This window comes from Alternaria infectoria (genome assembly GCF_024043175.1).
Source record: "Alternaria infectoria strain BMP 0036 chromosome Unknown scaffold_4, whole genome shotgun sequence".
In the NCBI taxonomy this organism is placed as follows: Eukaryota; Fungi; Ascomycota; class Dothideomycetes; order Pleosporales; family Pleosporaceae; genus Alternaria; species Alternaria infectoria.
Genome location: NW_026250693.1, coordinates 1,618,648 through 1,643,006, shown reverse-complemented (window position 1 = coordinate 1,643,006; position 24,359 = coordinate 1,618,648). Strand labels below are relative to the sequence as shown.

General features: G+C 53.1%; 9 protein-coding genes across 9 annotated transcripts; 5 read left to right on the top strand and 4 right to left on the bottom strand.

The window, feature by feature from the left end:
- Positions 1-491: 491 nt before the first annotated feature.
- On the top strand, positions 492-3,306 carry J4E92_003545 (uncharacterized protein; the record flags this gene model as incomplete). Its single annotated transcript, XM_051494942.1, has 3 exons — positions 492-651; positions 711-2,304; positions 2,349-3,306. 3 exons carry the CDS (start codon positions 492-494, stop codon positions 3,304-3,306), a joined length of 2,712 nt encoding a protein of 903 aa, XP_051355235.1.
- Positions 3,307-4,709: 1,403 nt separating this feature from the next.
- Positions 4,710-6,201, top strand: J4E92_003544 (uncharacterized protein; the record flags this gene model as incomplete). Its single annotated transcript, XM_051494941.1, has 3 exons — positions 4,710-4,893; positions 4,945-5,531; positions 5,578-6,201. The coding sequence occupies 3 exons, from the start codon at positions 4,710-4,712 to the stop codon at positions 6,199-6,201; spliced, it is 1,395 nt and encodes a 464-aa protein (XP_051355234.1).
- Positions 6,202-6,824: 623 nt separating this feature from the next.
- On the top strand, positions 6,825-7,606 carry J4E92_003543 (uncharacterized protein; the record flags this gene model as incomplete). Its single annotated transcript, XM_051494940.1, has 2 exons — positions 6,825-7,319; positions 7,385-7,606. The coding sequence occupies 2 exons, from the start codon at positions 6,825-6,827 to the stop codon at positions 7,604-7,606; spliced, it is 717 nt and encodes a 238-aa protein (XP_051355233.1).
- A 654-nt stretch (positions 7,607-8,260) lies between these two features.
- J4E92_003542 (uncharacterized protein) lies at positions 8,261-9,800 on the bottom strand (the record flags this gene model as incomplete). Its single annotated transcript, XM_051494939.1, has 5 exons — positions 8,261-8,324; positions 8,382-9,391; positions 9,440-9,636; positions 9,686-9,710; positions 9,759-9,800. The coding sequence occupies 5 exons, from the start codon at positions 9,798-9,800 to the stop codon at positions 8,261-8,263; spliced, it is 1,338 nt and encodes a 445-aa protein (XP_051355232.1).
- Positions 9,801-10,921: 1,121 nt separating this feature from the next.
- Positions 10,922-11,637, bottom strand: J4E92_003541 (uncharacterized protein; the record flags this gene model as incomplete). Its single annotated transcript, XM_051494938.1, has 4 exons — positions 10,922-11,041; positions 11,100-11,258; positions 11,329-11,360; positions 11,622-11,637. 4 exons carry the CDS (start codon positions 11,635-11,637, stop codon positions 10,922-10,924), a joined length of 327 nt encoding a protein of 108 aa, XP_051355231.1.
- An 884-nt stretch (positions 11,638-12,521) lies between these two features.
- J4E92_003540 (uncharacterized protein) lies at positions 12,522-13,624 on the top strand (the record flags this gene model as incomplete). The annotated part of the gene is made up of 4 exons (XM_051494937.1): positions 12,522-12,764; positions 12,824-12,907; positions 12,960-12,973; positions 13,090-13,624. 4 exons carry the CDS (start codon positions 12,522-12,524, stop codon positions 13,622-13,624), a joined length of 876 nt encoding a protein of 291 aa, XP_051355230.1.
- Positions 13,625-13,761: 137 nt separating this feature from the next.
- J4E92_003539 (uncharacterized protein) lies at positions 13,762-16,098 on the bottom strand (the record flags this gene model as incomplete). The annotated part of the gene is made up of 3 exons (XM_051494936.1): positions 13,762-14,179; positions 14,769-16,001; positions 16,052-16,098. The coding sequence occupies 3 exons, from the start codon at positions 16,096-16,098 to the stop codon at positions 13,762-13,764; spliced, it is 1,698 nt and encodes a 565-aa protein (XP_051355229.1).
- Positions 16,099-18,506: 2,408 nt separating this feature from the next.
- Positions 18,507-19,271, top strand: RRG9 (Required for respiratory growth protein 9 mitochondrial; the record flags this gene model as incomplete). The annotated part of the gene is made up of 1 exon (XM_051494935.1): positions 18,507-19,271. One exon carries the CDS (start codon positions 18,507-18,509, stop codon positions 19,269-19,271), a length of 765 nt encoding a protein of 254 aa, XP_051355228.1.
- Positions 19,272-22,368: 3,097 nt separating this feature from the next.
- J4E92_003537 (uncharacterized protein) lies at positions 22,369-24,238 on the bottom strand (the record flags this gene model as incomplete). The annotated part of the gene is made up of 3 exons (XM_051494934.1): positions 22,369-23,312; positions 23,360-23,462; positions 23,510-24,238. 3 exons carry the CDS (start codon positions 24,236-24,238, stop codon positions 22,369-22,371), a joined length of 1,776 nt encoding a protein of 591 aa, XP_051355227.1.
- Between the last annotated feature and the right edge of the window lie 121 nt (positions 24,239-24,359).

Genomic DNA, 24,359 nt, shown 5'->3' with positions numbered 1-24,359 from the left:
CAGTACGCACGGGGGACGGAGGGTCTGTGTAGCCTGGACATGCATGTGTACAATTTTTGTAGCTCTCACCAGTTCACAAAAGGTGCCCCGTCATCCAGGCTGCATTTCGACCTGTATGTCTCAAGTCTGTGGCACCGCTCGCGTGGCTGTCTGGCGCTCGAGGAACAGGCAAGAGACGGTAGTGGGAAGGCATTGCCTGCATGGATTGCTGCATGACACGTCAATTGCGAAAAAGCACTTCACCGCCTGTCGCCCTCATATCGACGCAGGCAAATGCAGGCAGTCTTTCCCTACTAGTGTCGCCATGCCATCCCGAGCCACACCAACATCTGCGTTCTCAACGGTGCGCACCATTTGTCGGTGGAGATGGCATGGGTCTGGCGAATTCTATGGCGCACTCCGCAGATGTGGCTCCTAGCTAATGCACGATCCGCGGGCCTCTAAACCTCTTTCGAAAAGTCGCGACTCGCCGTCCGAGCTTGTGCTGATCCATGTCTTTAGCGCGACCGATACACTACGAGACTCATCACTCCCAGTCGCACCCTCCACCGCAAATGTCCACTTCCAACAACCCTCCAGCCCCGGCGCCCTATAGCTTCGATGCTGCGCGTGCCTCGTCGCTGAACGCTGCCAGTTCCCCGAACCCCTATGGTACAGCCCCGCTCCCAAAAGCAATGGTCAAGCTTTGTCCCAAACTAACTCTCCCCCAGGCCCGTCTCACGAACCTCCACCTCCACCATCCTTCGCGCGGCCCCAAATGCCTCCTCCATCGTCCCCCACACAGCAGCATCTCCATGCATCCCAGTCACAGCGTCCACAATACACCTCCAACTTTGGCGCCAACAGAGAGCTTCCTGGCCTAGGTCAGGCGTTGCGACCGGGGAGCAGCATGTCCATCTCATCTCTTATCGGCGGCGGCGGTGACACAGGTGCGCTCAACCAAACAGCGCAATCACAGCCCTCGCCTCCCACCAACGCCCCAGTACCCAACGGCCACAGCATGCAGCCACCTTCGCCTCGACGTGGCCTGCCCGCTGGTTCACGGTCGGATTTCCCTCTGTTTCGCCGTCAGCCCACCCCAGAACGCAACATGTACGGCAGTAATACCTCGCGGCCATCTGAAGGTCATGCCTTCTCGGCCGGCTCACCCAGACAGTCCTACAGCAACCATGGCTCGCCTGATCCGGGCCGCCAGTCGCTGCCACCAACGACACAACCCTACAAGCCCATGAACTTCGCCGGCCACCGCCCCTATGCGCAGGATACAGGTCGACAGCCTGCCGCGAATGTCCCACCCCGACCGAATAGCCAACCGATGGGCCCTCTGGCAAACACCGAACAAGAGGGCAGATCTTCGTACGACGGGTTTCCAGGGCGGCGCAGCGTCTACGGACCAAACGAGGAGCGGCGGCGCACACTGGGGGAGTCGCATCACGCAAGGCCCAATGCTGCAGAACTCTTAGCAGGTACAAACCACAATGCTTCTGAGAGGGATCGGCCCGTGACTGTTCACCCTGTGTCGCAGTCTGGCTTCAGTCCACCGCAGGCGCAACGCAACATCTCTGGCTCATCCGAACCTCCACGGAGTCTGTGGCGGCAATCAGCGCCCACTGGTGCTGTCCATGAACCTCCTCATGACAGTCGCGCAGAGGAACCTCCGCCGATGCATCGCACCTACGGCCCGTACCCCCCATCCATGCTGGGCGCTCCCCGATACGGCGCCCAAAGCTCAGAGGATATGTTGCGACGCAGTGTAGACCAGTTGGGCCATCGCGTAGTCGAGCAGTACCACGCTCCTCCTACCTCCGACCCCAACTCCCTAGAGCGACAGAGGACCGAGCCACTCGCACGCTCTCTATCCTCCAGCGGAAGATCACTCTACGATCAGCCTTCCAGGATGGGCGAGGCCATGCAGCACTCGAAATCGCACATTGGCTTTGGTTTGGAGGCGAGCAGACGAACGGGCAGAGCGTCTCCGCTTCCACAGGCTGTTCAAGGTGCCTCGGCGCAGCCCTTGTCCGTTGGCAAAGATCCTGGAATCAAGAGCGAATTCGGGCGCATGTTCTCCGGTCTCGGCAGCGGGCTGGGATCGACGACCCCATCGCGGGGAAGTCCCATGCCACAGAACGGCCAGGGCTCATTCGAATCGGACAACGGCGAAATGATGAGAAGAATCGGTTCCCAGCAAGGAAGGAAGCCGAAGCGAGTCAAGGATGAGGAGGGAATCTTCGACATGGAGACTGCTGATGGTAGAGGAACACCCGGTGCGCGTGGGACCAAACGGAACAAGCACCATCATCATCAGTGAGTTCCCTCATTGCCATACAAGATGCGTACTAACAGTATAGTCACCACCATCACCATCACCACCAACACAAGCCTGACGAAGACACGTCGATCCAGCCAACCTCAACTACCATCAACGGGCGACACCCCAGTCTACCACAAGCTGGCCCAGCCCAATCAGTTCATCACCACCATCACATTGGAGGAAACCCTCACCACCATCATCACCACCACCACACCCCTCGATCTAACCATCAGCCGTTGCAGCAAGTAACAAAGATCCTGACCAAGATCCACGACGTACAGCCTGTTCTTGACGATGCCGCGAAACGCCCTCGCAAACATCTTGGATCACAGCTGTACGATGCAAAGACCGAGCTGCCCAAGCCCAACTCATCGCTAGATGACCAGTTCGGATACGCCTCGAAACCTCAAAGGCTGCCTCGTTTCGACGTCAATCCCATCAACTGCACCTTTACTATCAGAGTGCCGCGTTACTACCTGAAGCCACGACAACGCCAGCACGTCGTGTTAGAGAGACATCTTTGGGGTGCGCGCGTGTATCGCGACGATTCAGATCCCATTGCTGCTGCAATCCACTCTGGATGGATCCGTGGTGAATGGGATGATACTGTCGACGTCACCATGCTCGACCCACGCATCACTGCGCCCAACGACCCAGCCGATGCCGCTGACGTCCTAACAAAAGTGCCAGCGGCCCCTGTGACACCACCTGCCGATATGGACTTGCAGATTGAGATACTCATTTTGCCGCAACTTCAGGAGTACACTGGTTCCGTCGAATATGGCATCTCGAGCAGGAAGAGCAAGGCTCATGAGGGTCTCAGCTTCATGATCAATAAGATTCGATGGGTTGAGGAAGGCATCGGCAGCCGAGGACAGGAACGAACAGCGGCGGCATTGAAGCGACGATTGGATGCCAGCGCGACTCTGCTTGCTTTGCAAAGGGGAATCGACAACACGCACAGGGTCAATGGCATGACCAAACTGCATGCTTGAGATTTAGTTGGATGGATCAAGGTCCATGAAATATAACGGCCGTCTGGAGAGTGATTTAGCATGGCATTTGTAGCGTAGGATGATTTTAGCATTGCTAGATACCCGCATCTTTAGCTTGAGTCTGGCGTAGGATTGCACATAGCGTCGGCGAATTCTGGGAAACGATGTAATGAGGAGTTGCACACGACATGAAAAAACTTTTACTTTTCGCATTATCTATCTGTATTGCTGAGTGCTTTTCCAACGGTACGCCTATGGCTGCAATGCGTTGTTATCAGGTCAGCCACACGTGGGGAGTGGTAACCAATCCCGCGGCGATCACACACCGCAGTACCAGAGCGATAGCGGCCTGGACGTACCCCGGGCTTGCGTGTACGCACCTTAAGCAAGAGCAGTCTATCCCATTTGCGTGGTGTGCATTTGATCCTTCAACCTTCAACGCCCAGGCGACAGATCGCGAGGTACACGATACTCTGGCAGCCCACTGCCCCGCCACGACGAAAGCTTACGTGACGCCCCTCATCACAACGCGTACAATAACTGATGTCAACGATGCATCACCGGACTTACTCCATATCGACTGTAAGTAGTCTTTTTTCCTTGCTAGGATCTCCAGGATGCACCATTGTTTTTTTGCCGATTTACGACGACTGGCGCGCGACTACGACAATGTAAAGAAATTTCGCTCCCATCCATCACGTCTTTCCGGCAATCGGCGGCTTTAGGCAGGCATGTTTCTGGACCCCCTAGCTATGCTGCTGGAGCCATTGTCGTCATACCGCAGAAGCAGGCGCCATCATGGCACACGACCCGGAGAGCTCGTAGCAGCATGGCAACGGCTGAGAGTCTCGGAGCTGTCCTGCTGGTGTCCGTTGCTGTAGGCAAGCACCAAGGAATGCGCATGGGCAGGCGCCAACGACGACCGTTGTTTGCGCTGTCACGACTGCCGGACATGTGGACACATTGGACTGCAGCCACACGTGCTATCGAATGAGAATCACCCGTTACATCTGCTCCACTGCGCCCGCTAGCCTGGAGCCGCAATCCGAACGCTTATTGCTCTGGCTTGTGAAAAGAAGGACGCCGTACCGAATGCGGGGGAATCATCGTCAATCAATCCATCTCCTCTCGCTTCTTGACTGCCGGGCCGACCTTACGACCCTGCAACACGACACTCGACGTCCATACACTTATTGCTTCACCTAACAGACGACTTCAGCCGTGCGACTCCACAGCCTTCTGTTGACCGCCTAGCATCTGCCCTTGCTGCATCGTTGATTAAAAGCCGCATTCTCGCTGCATCTCGGAATACCTTCGGCTAGATTTCCGATCCGTATAACTTTTACTTCGCTTCGCCAGTCGCATCGTCACTGGACTTCAGGGAGCTGTACTTGCCGCATACAATGTCCGACTCCAATGCCGACTCCAATGGATTCTATGCGCCCAATATGCGCGCAGTGCCTGCTGGCGACTTTGTAAGACCAAGCAGAAAGACTAACGGTGCCGGTGTACAGGCCGAAGACACGCGGATATGCGTCGTCATGGTAGGCTTGCCCGCGCGGGGCAAGAGTTTGATTGCACAGAAAGGTACGTTTCTCCTGTACGGTCTCGTATAAACACTAACGAGTTGCAACGCAGTGGTTCGCTACCTCCATTGGTTATCGATCAAATCCAAGACGTTCAACGTTGGCCAGTATCGTCGTACTGCGACCCCAAACCCCTCCGCCGAGTTCTTCGATACCTCCAACCCAGAAGGAGAGCGTCTCCGGAAAGCAGCCGCCGAAGCAGCTGTTAACGACATGTGCAAATGGTTTTCTGAGGGCAGGGGCTTGATCGCGATACTAGACGCCACAAACTCGACCAAGAGCCGGCGCAGGTGGATACAAGAGCGATGCGCCGCCGAGAACATCGAGACACTATTCGTTGAGTCAAAGTGCGACGACGAGGATCTCATTATGAGCAACATATTGGAAGTAAAGACGACATCTCCAGACTATGTCGGTCAAGACCCCGAAGAAGCTGCAGCGGATTTCCGCAACCGTATCCGGAACTACGAGAAGGTGTACCAGACCATAGACGAGGACGAGCGCGACCTCACATACGTCAAGCTCATCGACGTGGGCAAGCAAGTCATCATCAACCAGATTCAGGACTACCTCCAGAGTAGGGTCGTCTACTACTTGATGAATCTCCACATCAAGCCGCGCTCGATCTGGTTATCGCGAGTAAGTACATTTCGCAATCACGAGCTATGAAAACTAATCGCAGCAGCACGGTGAATCCGAGTACAACCTCACAGGTCAAATTGGAGGAGACGCAAACCTGTCAGAGCGAGGAGATGCGTATGCGCATGCGCTACCCGGTCTGGTTGCGAAATCGGTCGGCGACGGTCGCAAACTCACTGTCTGGACCTCAACCTTGAAGCGAACGATCCAAACCGCACGATTCCTCACATTCGAGAAGTTGGAATGGAAAGCGCTCGACGAACTCGACTCCGGCGTCTGCGACGGTCTCACATACGCTCAAATCGAACAGAAGTTCCCCGAAGACTTCAAGCAACGCGACGAGGACAAATACAACTACCGTTACTTGGGTGGAGAGTCATATCGCGATGTTGTCATTCGTTTGGAGCCCATTATCATGGAGCTGGAGCGGAGCGAGAACATCTTGATCGTTACACACCAGGCCATCCTGAGGTGTATCTACGCATACTTCATGAACGTACCACAAGAGCAGAGCCCGTGGATGGAGGTCCCGCTACACACGTTGATAAAATTGACGCCCAAGGCGTACTCAACACAGGAGGAGAGACTGAAAGCCGACATACCGGCGGTCAGCACCTGGCGAGGTAAGGGCAGCAAGGCTGAGCATCAGCAGGCAAATGGCGGCACATAGCCTAACTCCTATCCAGCTCCCGGGGAAATCTGCGGCGCGCCTGCTCCCCTGGGAGCGGATGTTGGAAGAATCGTAACGAACTAGGCCAGTGCAAGTCTGGCTCGGCACTATAGACGGACAACGAAGGTTACCAGGGATTTGCGCTTCGATCAGGTCGGACTTGATCTCTCGGCGCGTGTGTTAAGCATTGGGCATAGATTGGCATTTCAGCGTTTTGGTCACATCACTAGACGGCAATATCCAAGGTCGACGGTCAAGATGGGAAGGAGTCGACGTCTCTAAGCATAGCAGTAGCTACTAGATATCAATGTCAAAAACCATTCGATATCAGAACGGTTCTCTATCTACCAATATGCTCTGAATTTACGAAAAGCCGCGACGCAGCAGCAGCACACAAAGCACCAACAAACAAGCACGTACTACCAGTCTTGGGAAGCATGATGGTAGTGCTTCGTCGCTGCCACCTTCCCATCTTAGCCTCCCCCGCGGACATTGACCATCACCGCAACCCCACCCAAACCCCAAGCTCCTCCCGCATCGCACATACGCAGCATCCCAACAACACACCCGTTCTGTAAACACCTTGAATCCCGTCGCTCCCGCCTAACCCCAGCAATGCGATCATGACATGGCCACCCCCCAACCCCGGCGGCGTAAACCTCCAGTTCATCGCCGAAGCGCAACAAATCATAAACAGCCACAACCAGCACCACGCGCACCAGCCCTCGTTCACCCACGCTACCGGCGGCCACGCACCCATCACCAACGACGAAATCGAATCAGAAGCCGCCTTCAACGCCCAGTTCACTGGACCCCCTACCACGTTAGACTACGATACACTCACCGGTGCTGGTTCCAGCAGCGGCGGATACGGCGCGCACCGTTTACATGGGCAATCACCACAAACAGGAGGAAGTAGTAGCGGTGGTAAGGCAGAGGCTCCCAGTAAATCCACGCTGGAAACACGAAAAAGTATACAGGCACGGGGCAAGAATTGGAATTCATTCTCTGGCGAAGCGCAGGGGAGGGCATGGGAGGAGAGGCAGAAGAGGGATGAGGCAGTTAGCATACTGGAGAGCGAGGAGATGCTCATGTGGATTGCGGGGGTGAGGAATGAGGTATGTTCCGTGAATGATCAAATAAGTTGGAGAGGAGAAGGATTGCTAATTCGTGGTGGATTCAGAGTGTACCACAAACGCGCGCGTTTTACCGTAACATCGTCCTCGGCCTCACACAACCGCCTGCGGATTGGAATGATGAGTGGGAGGTACAGGGTACTGGAAGTGGGGCTGCAGAAGGGCAGGGTATGGCTGGGAGTGGGAGTCCAGCGAGGAGTGGGAAGGGTAAGGAGAGGGATATTACGAAGATGAGGAAGAGGGTCAGTTCGGGACAAGGACCTGCTTGAACGGAAGCTTGCACGTTGACCGTGAGATTATAAGGCGTTACTTTGGATTTAAGGCGGATCGCGTTATACCCCAGCATTTTGGTTTGGTTCATATGAGGAAAGCTTACAATTGCAAGACGTACAACATTACTATTTTGCGTTGCGTGACTGTTGCTTCCTTCCGTCTTATTCTCATTTGTGTTCCAAGATCATACATGGCCTTCGCCAAACGCCGTTTCTTTCTTAGGTGCTGAAGTCCAAGCCTTTGCCAGCCCAGGCCAGACCGAACCCAGAGAACGATTGATACCTTTTCATCAAAGGTCGCGGGAAATGCCAATGTCAAAGCCCATCTGTTGCCCCCCAACTTTCAACCGTATCTCTGAACGATATCTGCCAAACCGAAAATCGTACATCTCACATACCCTCCTCCATACCAACATTCCTCCACCAAGGCTTCCCGTCCTCGCCACTAGCCTTATCAGCAAACATATCAGCCGCATCACCAACCTGTCTCCTCTCACTAATTTCCCTGCTGACCTGACCCGACAGCTTGAGCTTCATCGCCTTGCTTGCCAGGAAAGGGTTGTACTTTCGCGAACCGTTACCTTGCGCCATTCCTCGGGATGACCGGATGAGTTCGCTCGACGTCCATCCGCCCCTCATGACGGGTAATTGCTATTGCAGAGGCTCTGAGGAGGAGGAGAGGCGGTTGAGGTGGAGGTAGACGTCTGTGCCGTATCTATAACCGATGTTGTTAGTGACGAGATTATCTTGGGGTACGATTGAGGAGGCTTACCCTTCCATGGAAATCAACTTCAAATCTCCTCCAAAGTAGCGTGCGTATAGCCTTGATATGGGTAACCCGTAACCGAATCCAGCCATGGGTGCTTTGAAATCGCTCTTGTTGAAGTCGGGGTCCAGGCTCGGTGTTTGGTCGACGGTCGTGTACATGTATGTCCATACCAGCGGGATCGATGATCGCGGGATACCGCCTCCTTCGTCCGAAATCTTAATCGTGATGTCCTCCTTGCCCTCTGCAACGATGACCTTGGTTACGGGGAACTCTTGTTTGTCCTGGCCATGTCTTTCCACCACAGCACGCAGCGAGTTCTTGAGAGTCTCGAAGAGCATATGCGACAAATGTCCTGGCACGTACATGAAGCTGATGTCCGGGTTGCATACAAGCTGGACCTTTGGCGCATCGAAGAGTCCATAGTGGTCCTCGCAGACGAATCGCGCATTCTCAATAGCCTCCTGTGCCAGTTCTTGGACATTGGTCTTTGTGCAGATTATACCGACGTAGTTGGGATCGTTTCGCGAGCGTTGGTCTGTGAGGGCGATGTGCTGGCCGATGAGCATACGGATACCGATACGCGACATGTAGAAACGGTCGAGGAAGGCTTGGATGTTGTGGTCGATCTGCATCCTTTGCCTCTTGCGCTTCCACTCAAGAATGCCCTGTGCGACCGTCGTAACGACGCTGTCGTGCCGCCTCTTGATCTTCTCCAATGTGTCTGCAAACTTGGTGTTGTATGCGCCCAGCTCTGGCGGCCATTCCTGTCCATCATCTGCGGCGGCATAGTATCTCCGGCTTGCGCCTTTTACTTCTTTTGTGATTGTGCCGCCGTTCCCGTTGCCATTGCCGTTACCGTTCGTCGTCGGTGCGGACCGGTATTGTCCTGTTTTGATGCTGGGGTTCTGCGTCGGCTTGCTCATCAGGTTCTTGTCGCCGGCTTTCTTCGCTGGTTTGAGGAGTCGCTCCTTGACCTCGCTCGAGAGGGTCGGCCGGGGCAGTTCGACGAGTTCCTGTCAGATGAGTCAACGCGCTCCAGCGAGAACCTTAGCAATACACACTTCGAATGACTGCGCATACCAGTCGCGCACTCTTTGGATCGATGGCATCTCATTGAGGCCATCTGGAAGTTCGTTGAGCTCTTCCACTCGGTGGGCTAACCGTATGGGCAGTTCTTCAGAAAGGAATTGTGACGCGCGGAAGAGGGTTCCCGTAGATGGCTTCTCTCCAAATTGTACCATCTGCCGTAAGGAGACACCTGGTGGTATGTCAGACGAATACTGTAAGTGACCATGCGTGCTGCATACCGGTTGCTGGAAAGTTGCTGTAGTGCTATCCAAATGTTAGCTACGACCGCGACTGTGCGACAGGCTCGCCCACCTTGATGGTGTCCATCAGCCTCTCGCTCCGTTTCCACGACATAATGCCAATTGTACAGGCCGAAACGGCCTTTGTCGCTGCGTATTCGCCAAAGTGGTGCTGGTGATGGTGGTGTTCACTGTCGAGCTACCCGAAGCACAGTTCCCGCCCCACTATGACGCTAATTGGTCTCGCTGCTACAGGCCGAGGTAACGGCGCGTCTGGATGCTGGGGAGCGATTTGAGAAAGAGAAGAGTGAAGTGGAAGAGAGACGCATGTGCTCGTGTGCCCTATGACACAGACTAGATGGCTGATGTACACGGAGTCTTCCGGCGATGACACCACTGCGACGAGCACCTGCGCTTCCCCCACACTTGACCTGCTTTCACGTGGAGATGATGTGGAAAAGGCGCCACGAAGCCTCACGCTTTGACTACTGGCATCCCGCAGCTGACGAGACACAATGTGTCTAGTTTTTGGAGTCTCCATTGCTTTTACTACCCACGCTGTCTAGCGAAACGAGTTGTTGCCATTGCAAGTCTTCCGCAAGCATCCACGAGCTCCAGCCACACTATCCTCGGTTAGCTGTCGGAGAAAGCACCGGTAGAGCGCATGTTCCTGGCTGCATGTTCCTCAGGTCCGAGGATGCAAGGTGCTCGCTGCTCGCGTGAGTCGCTCCCTAGAGGCTAGCACTAGACTATTCTTCTAGTCTGGACATTTTGTGGAAATGCCGCTCAACGTGTCAGAAAATTTGCGATGTATGCAATTGGCTCATCATCAATCAGCTGGATGTCTGAGGTCTGAGATAAGAAACCGATGCTTTGACCAACTCTGCCGTCTCTGGAAGTAAATCGAAATGATTCACTATGGGTTGCACGATGTTGGCTACTTGTTCACGGAAGATGATGAGCGTATTGAATGATCGGTAGAGGAGATTTGGTATTCCGAAAGTGCAACTAAGTCCAAACAGGCTCTATGCCGCACCAAAGTCGAAAAGCGCCTTGAAATGATACACCTAACATAATCTACATGAAGGGGTATTGCGGTCTAACTGCGCTCACCGCCTCCGTCGTTCGTCTATCATCGATGATGGTACAATCCAAACAGTTTTTGGGTCGAAAAGGTATTATAGAAAGGTCATGGCGTGTCGATAGGATGGTATAAACGTTCGAGAGGTGATACGCTTATTTGGTCTCGTTCTGGAGGAAGGTGATCAAGTCGTTGCGGTCCTTGGGCTTCTTGAGACCACCGAAAGCCATCTTGGTTCCGGGAATGTACTTCTTGGGGTTCTCGAGGTACTCGAACTGCGCTTCGTCAGCATGCATGCCCACCACATAAGCGTCTTCTTGTGATGTAACGTACGAGAGTCTCGTTGCCCCACTCGACACCCTTCTGCTTGTTGGCGTCGGTGTATGAGAAACCCTCAACCTGGCCAGACTTGCGGCCGAAGAGACCGTGTAGGTTGGGGCCGATCTTGTTGCCCTCGCCCTCCTTCAGGGTGTGGCACTGAGCGCAGCGGGTCTGGAGGTTCGTTAGACTACGTTCGGGAGGCGTGGTCGATGGCGCTGAGGCTGGCTCGGTGTGTTCGTACCTTGAAGAGGTTGGCACCCTTCTTAGCATCGCCTGTGCAAAGTGTTAGTTGTATGTCGTGACAAAATTTCTTTGCCCAGCCAAACAATCCGCCACCGTCCGCCCTTCGTCGCAAAGCTGCCACCTTGCGCTCACCGCTTCTTGAGTTCTCAACTATTCGGACGGTACACCGGGAATAATTGATTTCTCATAGGAGTCGGATATTGGTATGCGCGCAGGCCCAATGGGTAGCAGACGATGGTCGACAAAGTGACAGACGGCCGATGACGTCTAACCGGTGTCAAGAAAACGTACCCTGCTCGAAACCCATTTTGAAGATGTGGTGGTGGTTGGGGTAAGATTAAGTGGAGGTGGAGGTGGAGTGGTGAAAGTTAATGTAACTCTAGTCGTGACTGCGAGGTTGTGAGAGAGAAAAGATGGCCAAGTAGGAGTTGAGAGGCTTGAGAGAGTTTTAAGAATCTTGCCGTTAGCCGCGACGAAATGACGGGCCCAGGGCCCTGACGCGAGCACGGGTCACGGGACTAGCCAATCAGGCGGCAGGTATAACTCAGTAGCAAAAAGTGCTCGGGTGGAACCGGTCCGGGATGGCAAACAGGAATCGCGATCAAATGGCGGTGCACTCGCCGCATCACGCCCTGTTCCTCAGCCAACTTGCCGTCGCTACTCGAAGTACTTTCACGCCACGCCGTCAATTGCGATTCAGACTATCTCGCAACTTACTCGGCAATCTTGCATGGAGCTTGCGGAATAATGCCGTCACCAAGTGCTGCGTTGGCTGCTGCGAGTCTTTGTAGCACTCGTGCTGCCGTCAATCATCGTGAAGAATTTCGCTCTTCTTTCCTCCGGTGGTAGAATAAGCAGCGTCTGGCCTATTTGGTTGCCCTGCAGGACGCTTCTTCCCTGCTTTCCCTGGCCCGAATTCGATATGTGAAGCCTGTACAAGGGTCCGCAAATCGATGTGACATGCCCACTAACCCGCGCACCTCCACGCACCTGGTTCCCTAACATGACGGGCCAGGGTCATGAATAACGTTCTCTGTTATCTGCACAGCAGCACATTACTATTTCAAGCGCCGGCCAGGATCGACACTATTCTGCCCTCTTTGCAAACAGCCTTCTAGTGTTGGTCAGTCGCACTTCAGCCCCAGCTCGACGGTTGACATCATCGTGCCCCGCCACACCTCGACCGACCGGATGGACCAGATTCCGGGCATTCTATACGCCGATGAGGACTTTACCACATGGCTGATACTCGGCGCCAGCAGAGGCATAGGGCTAGAGTTTGTCAGACAGCTGTTAACTAAGAATGAGCGCATCATCGCTACTGTGCGGGAGCCTTGGGCCGGTCATGCCAGCGGTCTGTGGGGACAAGCGGGGAGCGATCATGGCCGATGCCAAATGTACACATGCGACATATTGTCAGAGCAAAGCATAGAGGTGTGTGCTGTTGAAGATGGCCTTGTCTTTCCAGAGGGAAACTAACTGGCCATCCGCAGAAATTCGTTGCGCAACTGGCCATGATACCGAACCTGAAGATAGACTACGTCGTACTAAACGCAGGAGTGCTAAGATACCCAAACGTAAGTCCGACATTGTCGCCAGCATGCAAGGGAGCCGCACTAACCGATGTAGAGGGCCACTGAGCTGTGAGTCTTCCTTTACCGTTGCCGTTACGCCTTGCTGGTTATGGCTAAAGCGTGCATTTCCAATAAACGACAATCAATCTGAAGTGGCTGAAGTACTGGAAATTAACATTTTCTAGGTCTTTCGACGAGTTTGCGTTCCATTTGCATACCAACACCATTGGGCCCATCATCACAGCGCAGAAGTTGCTGAAAACAAACATACCAATTGGCACCATTGTCTTCATGTCCAGCGACTCGGGCTCGCAAGGTAACTTCCGGGAGATGGAGGACGGGTTCGCTGCATATGCTGCGTCAAAAGCTGCGCTCAATATGGCAGTAAGGCACATGGCCGCCGAGTTGAAGAGAAAAGACGACGACACCATCATCCTGTGCATGCACCCAGGAGAAGTCGCAACAGACATGGCCAACGTTCAGCTACCGTGGGAAGTCCAGGGCATAATCACACCAGAGGAGTCAGTGATGAAGATGATCGAAGTGATCAAGAGCAAAGGCATACAGCACAGCGGCACTTTCTGGACTTATGAGAATAAGGTCAGTGTCCCGCACCCCATCCGCGGATCAGTCACTAACATTGACCTAGCCATACGTCTGGTGACAACTGAAGACATTACTCGCGTTTACGACTCTCATATCCTTGCATACTCTTCGTAAATCTCCGCTAGGCAGTACCTATACCCACATACTAGAATGTATATGCATTGTTGTTCCACGACCTTTGCTACCGCACCCTTTCCGATGAATCTTCCTTGCCCGTCACCGTAGTCCAATTCCATCCTCCACAGCCTCCATCAAGCAATCTCGCCGACCATCCGACGAACTTCGTCCGTGTCCCAATCCAGCCTCTCGGAACCAGCAGGTAAGCTATAGTCGACCAGAATCCGCACTGGCCTAATTGGTTTCGCTTTTTCCTTCTCCATCCGACTCTTCTTCTGCGCGCGCCGTGCCGCCTCCATGATATCTCGTATCTTCCTATCGGACTCTGCGGCCACATACCTGCTGGCCATGTACGCCTGAGACTCTGATGCTGAGAGGCCAATCACACCAGCCTGTGTGATTACACTGTCTTCGCGTTTCTGTCGCTTCCGGTGGTGCAAGTCTTTGTCTTCGTCACGCTCACTCTCAATAATGACAAGAGTCGGGGACGAAGACTTGGTATCTGGGGAAGATACGGTCTTGTTGTTGGGCGCGGCACTGACTTTCAGATACCTCCAGAATGAAGGGCAGCCGCATACACCATCTTGTTCTGGGTTTCGTGGACACTTGCGTTTTGCCATTTTGGTGATGGGCTGGTGCCGATATTTGTTGGATTGTATTGAGTATGAGCTTATAGGAAATTTGTATTGCTGCTACGACAGATATGGATGGAAATAGAACATGGAGACGAAGACGTGGACTTATATTTGATGAGGCTATGGCCAGTGTAGGTTGTCTGTGCGTGTACAACGGCGGTGACTTTACGCAACAACGGAAGGGTGAGCGAATCTATTACTGTAGTAAAGCTGGATGAGAAGGTGAGGCAGGGCAGAAGCAACCGGTACCTTCACCTGGGTATATTCGTCGAACCTCGAGTCTAATAACAGAGCCCTTAACCCATCATATCAATATCATACAAACCTTCTACAAGAACATCTACCACAATGTCCCAACAACCCTGACCGCAATCTTAACCGCTACCAACGTGCCCACCGCCAAAACCCCCACTCCAATACCCAACGCCTTCAGATTCCTCATCTCATTGCTCAACGCTACTTTCTTTCTTTCTCCGATATTACCCAGATGCGTTAACGTATCATACTGCGGCACGTACTTGAAGTCAAACGACGTTTCTGTCCCCGCCAACCCCCACTTCGCCTTCACTATCAGCGTCCAGAAAATCTCTTTCGCGCGGTCAATCCTCCTGCGGTCTGCATTGGGAAACAGGCGATACGTGTAGCAGTAGAAAATGAAGAAGAGACATTGGCCCGCCATCAGGGACCAGTAGTACGCGGAAACGCGTTTTAACCCGAGACGATCGCAAAGTGCATTGCCGTTCAGCCAGCGGGCACTGGCGGTCAGCATGTCTGCGGATGAGAAAGTTGGCGGCTCTTCTTTGAGCGCATAAATGATGTTGTTGGCCATGGTTTTGGACATTTCGGAGGGGTCGACCTCGTGGTAGAGAAGCGATTCCATGATGGCTTTGGCTTTGGTTGGAGTGGATAGCCATTCGTCGGGTGTGCCCATTAGGTAGCCGATGTAGCGCCACAGGGCTAGGTAGTCGTCGATTTCTTGTTTGCGGAGGAAGATGCCTTGGCGGGGGAAGCTGAGGTAGATCAGAGTTGAAGAGAAGGTTCCGATTGTTGCGATTTGGTCGAGGTCATTAATTGGTATTCCCCATTCTTCCACGTTGAAGTAGCTTGGGCGTTCTTTTGCGAGTTTCATGATTCGTTGTCGGACTGCGGCGTGCAGGAAGCGGACGCGTATCGATGAGGCAAAACCTTCTCCACCTGGTTTAAGGCCATCCAGTGTCCGCGTACATTGGAGGATGTGCTGTGTAGTTTCAAAGAGTCTGCCTCTTGCTACCTTTGTACTGAAGCCTCCTGTTCTGGCTAATGTTTCTACCACTCGCGCAGCGCCCATGCCACCTAATAGCGACTGGAAAGTGAGACCAGTCAAAGCGGGTCCACCATAGCGATAGAACACATCCTGTCCTCTGGCGATCTGATCCCAATCCACCCAATCCGGTACGGTGTGCACCTCGCGCCACAGTTCGGCAAGCTTAGGGTCGGAGTTGTGATTCTCTTCCAGCAAGGCGTAAAGATCCCTCTTGGGTACTGGCAATGGCTCTTTTTTCTCTTCTTCGGTACCCGGAACTGATGATAGCGCGGCGCGGTTGCTGTCGTTCCTTGGCAGAGCACCCTTGTGCGGTGGCGAGATGGCGTTCAAACGATCAAGACATTCTTCTGCTAGTACATCGTACGAAAACTTCATAGGCTTCATTTGCTCCGGTGTAAGATGTTCAGGCGTCCATTCGAATCGGTATCCCCAGCAGCTGATAGCGGTTAGTGTGCGCCATCCATTGTCTTCCGCTTCTGGACGTACTCTTTAGTGTTGGCTGTTCGCCTCTGGAACAGATTTGGCATAGCCATATTCAAGTAAATGAGAGCGGAACGCAGATGAACGACGTCGATACCGTCAAACAATCAGATATTCGACAAGAGATAATCATTACACGATGTACGGCGAAGATGGTCCGTCATATGATACCGAGGCCCTAGCGCGCATGGGTATGAGGGGATCCACTTCCATTTTTGCCGCGATCGCCCCGCGATCGATCTTGCGAGGAAGCTGCCACGAAAGAGTTCGCTGTCGAGATAGCGTGAAGATGCAGGAGGCACTGACGCATGTTCGTTGATGTCACCACTCCGTCGCGTACTAGTGCGGAACAGATTTCGAAGCCGCAAGAGCGAGCCGGTTCCGACGTAGCGTCACACCTAGTGCTAGGTTAAACAGAACGCATCCTTGATACCAACGAATGCTCCAAGTCCATGATTTGTGATAGCCACCGTGCCGCCGACATGCATCTTAGAACGTGAATAGCGGGAGTCTCTCCACAACCCAATACGTGTAATACAGTGCCGCGACTTGCTTCGATGGTGTCCCCAGCGTACTCCTGCTCACGATGGCCATGCCGAAATCACCGAACCAAAAGAGCCCGCAGCTGAGCAGGACCGCCGCAACACCAAATGTCGCACAATTCTTGAACTTGGACATAATGCATATCAAGATGCCGACCAAGGTTTTCAATCCAGTCAAGCCAATCCACACAAGTAGAACAATAAAGATGGCAGTACCGAAAAGGCTTCCGACGTCGCCATCGCCTTCTTCGACTGTGGAGTGGGTGTCAGTCTACATTGCACACGGATGAAATCAGCGCAACTTACAGGGAAACTCGTAAAAGGCATATATGGAGAAGCACGACACCACTACGAGAGGGATCCCCCAAAAGGATGTCGAATTACTCCAACCAGGATGTCCAATGCACATGCGATGTATGTGGATGATATCTATCAGAGCATGAAGTACGATCTGCATCCCCGCAAGTATCAGCAAGGGCCGAGAGCCCTTTGTCCGTGCCATCGTAACTCCAGAAAGGATGATCGAGATGAGCGATGATAGTGTGACTACCGCGATGTTCCAGCGTTCCTTCTCCAGCGCCATCCATGGAAGCAAAGGCCTTCTGCCGAAGAAGTGACAGAGTATCACGTAGAAGGTTAGGCCATGGGACACTGCGCCGAGGACGCCATACGGTATGCCGTAAACTTCGATGTGCTCTCTGAGGTTCTTCGCGTTTGTGGTAACGAGGTCGCGTGGCTCGAGGCTCGATATACGAAGGTCGGTCGGGAATGTGTCTACTGCGAATGTAAGGTAGGCTGCGATGAGTGTCATGGTGAAGAGTTGGCTAGGTCGTATAGCCATCTTGGGAACTGTCGATTGCTTGCTGTGAGGAAAGAATGAGAGCTCGGGGCGGGATAGTTCAGATTTGACAGCCGGGAATCAGGAGGAAGGAGGCACATATTTGAGCTGCTGCTGTTGTGATCTCTACGATATGCCGTATAAGATGGTCGCCGAATCGCCATCCCTCAATAGAACGACTTCCACGGAAGGCGCACCGCGACCTGCGCAGCGTTCTACATTTGGGCATGAAGTTGACGATGTTGTAGTACACCGTTTACATTAGCGAAAGCCTTCCGTTGCTTAGGAGTAATTTCCAACCAATGGAAAAAGCCATTTGAGTCAGCCGCAGTTTGCAGCCTTGTGACAGCTACCGTCACTTGCTCAGCAGCCGCTCGGTATGTCTGCGGAGACTTTTTCAATATCGTGTGTGAATGGGGTGAAGCTGAAAAAGGTTCGAATTAACGAGAGCTGGTCGCAGGAAGCGAGGTGTTGTCTTGGCCTTTGGGGGCCGAAGCAGTGCAACGATGAGGCTGTTGTTCGGTTTATGGGAAGTAGGAGAGGCTGGAAGTTGCTTGAAGAGGTAGGAGTTCGAGAGAGCATATATAGTAACAGAGCATGACACAAACGGTGAACTTAATGAATAGCAGCAGTGAGAGACTGGCTCAAGCTGTTCGTATTATGCGCCAGGCAAGGAAGCACCGAAGATACAAAAAATTGAGATAATTGGGATGCTCGCATGAGCTCTTGCAAGCGCTGCTGTTAGCGCCAAGTAGTATTGCTTGTATCGCGTTCCGACTTCCCAAAGATATCGGCTACGAGTCTTCAGGATGTTGTCATGCGATGAGATGAGGCTCCTGCTTTCTCAGTAGTGGCGACATGAGCGGATCATTGTTTCATGAAAACACACATAACCTTTATTTCGGTAGTGTCATCGCCTTGACGTATGGAATGTTCCGTATTCAAGTCCATGACTGCGATGTTGGTATTAGAGCGCATGTTAGTCGCCCGCCTGTGGCAAGAAGTGACCTCGGGAAGGTCCGTGCGATAGCCTAAGGAACTTCGGAAGGAAAGCACTATCGATACTCAAACACCAACAACCATGAGTTGCCACAATTGCGCCAGAACGACGCTGACCCTGTTCATCCGCTCCTTCGTAAACACCGAGCAAATACTCGCTGCTCGACGACCGCTACTCCGTCCGCAACAATCGCGGTTCTCGACCGATGCGCGCCGACTACGCAAAGTAGGGCCTATAATACCCACCGCCGAACCACAAACGGCGGAATCGAAAGAAGCCCAGATAGAAGATGCTCTCACGGGAGAGTTTAGTCAGGAGAGAAGGCGCGAGCGTCCGGCATGGGCTGTACAAAAGGAAGCGCTGAAAGAGAAGCTGGGAGGCGAGGCATGGAGCCCGCGCAAGAAGTTGTCGCCCGACACTATGGAAGGCATACGGCATCTACACAGCACACAACCAGATAAATTCACTACACCCGTCCTCGCGCAACACTTCAAAGTCTCGCCCGAAGCTATTCGCCGCATACTGAAGAGCAAGTGGCAACCCTCTGATGCAGAGTACGAAGCGAGGATGGAGAGGTGGAATAAGCGCGGAGAGAGGATATGGTCCAACTTGGTAGAGATGGGTGTCAAGCCGCCGAAGAAGTGGAGAGAAATGGGTGTTGGTCGCGCTGAGAATGGGGAGGCGCCCAGGTGGAAGTCAAGAGATCGGAACCAGGTGGACGTCAGGGACAGCGTCCACGACGACTTTAAGGACTATGTTCCGGACGAAGAGCTTATACCGACTGTGGGCAAGTCTGGAAGGTCGAAACCGACGACTAGTCGCGTGCCACTTTTCGAGAGATTGTAATCATGGTATGTTGTAGGTCTTGACGGGATTCCTGTAGCAGGGTGTTGGCGCCCAGACACCGAGGTGCAAAATGCTACATCTTCTTCTCGATCATTGATACATCTTTTTTCCCAGATGGCGCGTAATGTCTAATAACAACAAGAGCATTGCGCAGAGAACCTAGCATTGTGTTCAGCATCATATGCATTCCAGCAAATAACTCGTTTCGGATCGTCCTATGAGGTGGCGTCGAAGCTATCATCAGTCCGGAGACCCATTCTCCATTGCTTCAATCTGGTACTACGCTTCCATGATATCATGGACTCAACAGGGATCCCGCCTGCCTATTGCTGCCCAACACAGCGTCGGTGGCTCTCTTCGTTGCACGGGGAAGGGCATGCGAACGCTAACCAGCTTGCAGGGATGCCGCATATGAGGGTGAAGGTCCGCGTTGAGATTCCGGCTGATGGCAGTTGACGGCAGGACGTGCATCGAGTTTCCAACCAAAACCCCAATGGACGTGGCTTTGCGTCAGGTGTTTAGTATGTGCTTATGCTGACCAGGTTCATGCATCTGATAGGTGACAAGATAAGATGCACACAGATTGCGGGTCATGCAAGGAAAGAGAAAGGAAACTGCAGGGTGACTGTTGCGCGGACGCATGGTGGCAGATGTATATGCCTGTATTGAACGGAGGTTTGGGCAGTCAGTCATCCAATGGGATGGAGATGCGAACACCACCAGCATACGTACACAGCACACTGATTGGATGACTAGTCCTGGCGCCCAGCCTGATGTCGACATTTGGGGTCATTCAGCCTGATGCTGACATTTGGGGTCATTCTGTGCTTCTAACTACCTAGGTATCTTGGGGCTGAGCATTTCCAGACCGCTAATATATCCATTATGGGCTCGCAACGTTGAGTGGTCGAACACCCCTGCAGGTCGAAGTGGCGCTCCTCAAGTCCTACACCGGAACCGTGGGCACGAACACATATATACGGAAGACCAGCCATACTGCATTGCCTTTCCGTGCTTTGATCATACTACAATTAGTTGTTCGCATCGATAACCTGCCATCGCGCCCTCTTGGAAACCACACGGCTTGAGACTTTACTTCTGATCTCTAAGTGGTTCACACTTCTGACCATCATCTTCGTTCCGTTCTAAACGAGCCAATCCAGGCAGTACTTAACCTAAGCCATCCAGGTTCAACCTATACACACGGACCACACTCACCTTCACTCTTACACTACCCCAACCCAACCTTCGATACATCAGCATGGCAGTAACGTGCCCTTTGGTACTGCTTATTCTTTTTTCTGCTGCGAGTGTCGACGCTGGCCCCCGAGCTTTTGTACTACCACGTCAAGATGGGAAAGCACCTGATAATAATGCGTCGACCGGATGGTCCAACGAAGCCATCTTCACCTTGGTTGGCGTGTGCGTAACCGTGGCCGGCATTCTGATCGGATTGGTTTCTTCACCTAAACTAAGGCAGTGGCTGTGCAGGCCATTCAAATGTAAGTGACGGATTCAAGCTGCCCGCAGGCATTCTGTTAGCCTCTGACATGAAAACCTTCCACAGACTTCTCAAAGACCAGACGTATGGAAAGATCACGACATCGTATGGATGCTAGACGACAGTTGCAAGAAGAATACAATGAGTACCTCAGGTTCAACGACTTTCTCGAGTTGCGGGGAGGGATTACAAGCTCCAGTCAGCCTTGGTAGCATTCGCTCATGTAGGAACATAAAGATGGGGCATTGTAGTCGGAGGAGTTTCGTTTTCTTCCATGTCAGAACATCTATTTACGTCGTGTAGTCACCAGCCAAGCAACATAGTACCACCAAAAGAAGCGAAGTGTGACCGAAGACACGCAGTTTCCTACACCTCGTACAACGTCTTTCGTACCAAAAAGCTTAAACAAGTGGGCTTTCTCGCGCACCGCCACACATTCTATTGAGATAGATGCTTCAGCCACAGAGGAGGTCCTTTTCACTTTCACAACAGATATAGCTGTGTGTGTACGCGTACAAGTAATACATGCATTCACACAGCTGATATATCAAGGAAGTCGTTCACTCACCTCCCTTTCCCCAAGACATATTTCCTTGTCCCCGTTCTTCTGCTAAACATTGTTTGCTGTAGTTAACGACAATCAAAGCAACCACAAAGAGAAGGATTCCAACTGCACATTGCTAGTTAGTACAACTCTTCAACCACTACTCATCATGTCGTCTAACACCTCCACCGCACCTGCAGCACATTCTCACATCCAGTTTGGCGCTACTCCTCACCGGGCAACTATACCGCGATACCCTTCTTCCTATCAACATAGCACTCGTTCCACTCGCTCAGCTCACTCAACCCGATCTACAACGTCTCCAGCTGGAAACATGTCGCGGTCTTCAACATCAGCAAAACCAGCCCAAGACTTTACAGACATACTCTCACAGCAGCAGCTGAAGTCTATGTCTGATCTCGACAAGGAAGAAGAAGCGAGGCTGGCAAAGACACATCGCGCCAAGGCCGTGAAGATGGGTGTGGGTATCTGTCGGTGGGTTGGAAAGTTGGCTAGTACCAAGGCGAAGAATGAGGCTAGGGGAAAGAAGGACGAGGAGGCTAAGTAGAAGAGGAGGGGTCAGAACAGCAGAATGGTGTAAAGATGAGACGAAAGTGTTGGAATACATATGTCCTCTGCATGAACTTCGATTTTCCAAGTCATATGTATATGTGAGAATGACTTTTATATTTCATGAATTGGGTGACTTTGCATCGCGAAAAAGTAACGGCAAGAGCAGGCGTCAGGTCCTTTTCAGAAAACCTGCGTAGTGTATTGTACAGCGACCGTCCTTTTCGACAATATAACCAGACAAGGAGATCATAACAAAAACAGGGTATGTGACAAAACCATTACAGATTCTCAAAAACAACACGACTTCTTACCAAACCAGATATACACCGAAAGCAGAAAGGAAATAGCTGCAGCGACCGGGAAACTCGGGGTATATGTCGTAAAGTCATAAATTTGGTGGGCGCAATGCGAGCCCGTCATCTAGCAACATGACTGACTAGTAGCGACCGGTGTAGTCGTAGCATGTTTTCTCATCTTCCCTAGTTCCACCTCGATCGCGGGTAATCATCGTCGTCGTACACCGATCGGGCCTGAGAGTCGAAAGATGCACCCAAGCCATTGGTACCACTTCGTTGGCGGGTGTGCCTCTTGTTGTCAGATTCTCGGCGGCGATGGGGATCATCTGCGGGATTGTGCATGTTGGAAGCGTAGTAGTTGCTGGGGATATCGCGCACCGTGGGATCAGACTGAGTGCCAAAGTTGGAGAAGCTTGGGCTTCGCGGCCGGACGTTCGGGCCACGAGGGGGAGGTGGTTGCTGGTGATAGTGAGGGTCCGTAGGAGGAGCTCCCCACGGTCCCTGACCGGCATTCGATTGCGCGCGTCGACGCTTCTCGTTGGCGGAAGTATCAGAGTAGGTGCTGGAGCTCATGTCTTCGGTATAGGATTTTCCACCACCAGGAGCTGCTGAGTAAGGCTTGCGCTCCCGCTCGATAGGTACGGACGTAGACATGGGCTCATCTTCAAAATCCATTGGCCTCACTTCGGGCCTCGAGGAATATGGACTGCGTTCGCGTTCAAGACTGGGCCCTGGGGGAGGGCCTTGGGTCTTGGGCGGCGGCGGTGGGAAGGTAGGTGCCCTACGAAGCGGCCCAACACCCTCAGCGGACAAGGCTGCGGCGCATCTTTGCTGCGCGTGTAGGTTCTCGATGGTCGGGAACATCCTACGAGGAAGTTCTTTCGGGAACCGTTCCTTCCGATCGTCTGCGTTACTGATCGGCATGTCCAAGATGGCCTTTACTAATCGTTCGTACTCGGTGTCGGGATATGCCTGGATCATGGTCGTCATCCATTCCTGGAAGCCTTCGGGAGTAAGCGCAGGGATGTAAGGCGCTTCTGCGGGATGTTCTTGGATGAGATGGTGCTGGCATCGCATGTCGCGGTATACTTTGGAAAGAGCGGAATACGAGAGGTCTCCAAAGATGGCTGCATATATTAGCATGTGTTGAGAGCATGAGCATGCGCCTGCTTACTTTGCCATGGATAGATTTCATCTTTGAGCTTGACCTCCTCATAGAACTTGAGCATCTTGGCTGGAGAGATGACTAGACTGTGCTTGGGTTCGTAGTCTTCGATCTACATTATCGTTAGCGCATGATCTCTCTGACATCCTGAGTACGCACCAAGTGCAGAGCCAGTCCACGCAAGAGCTGGCCAAGACGCGGCAGAGGCTGGCCGTCTGGCTCGAAGAGTCGCTGCCACATCTTCTCGATCGGGGTATAGTCTTCGGTCATCATCCTGGGCGCGGGGCCTGGTCGCGCAGATGGCCGTTCTCGCTCTACTGGTGCGCTTCGCTCAGGACGCGGGGTAGGCAACTCGCTATTGCCATCCAGCAGTGGGTCGCGATACAAGGGGTCGCGCTCGGGCGACTGCTGGCTTGGAAAGTCGGTGCGCTTTGGAGATGGCGGGGTGTACACGTCTCGAGGCGGAATCGAGTTGGATGTCGACACTGGCGAGGGCGGGACCCATTGCTGCGGGGAGACGGGTATGTTTTGTGCTTGTGTAGCACCAGCCATGCCGCTTGATTTGATCTCGTCCAAGACGGACCTCTTCACTTGCTCCGTAATCTGAGCAATGAGATCTGGGTCGACAACGCGCGCAGCATCAGACTTGTCGAAGGCATGTCCGATGGCATTCTTCAGTGGCTGCTGGATGGGCTGCGAGCCACTGTCGAAACTGCGGCGGTCCCAGGCAGGACTGGAGTCACGAGGCTGAGAGTCGGAGGCATTGGTGCCAGTGCGAGACTTGGGTCTTGTGCCATAGTCGGGGCTTCTCCCGCGGTCGTAGTATTGTTTGTCAAAGGGCGATACGTAGGAAGCGTGGTGAGGGTCGGGTTGGTCGCGGTAGGCCATGCTGGAGCCCAATGGCAGGCGCTCGGGAGCCCCTGCAGTATGACGTTGCGAGGTGAGAGTTGTCGAGTAGGCGACCGTTTGTGGAGCGCAGCGAATAGGTGCTGCTGCTATTGCAGAAATC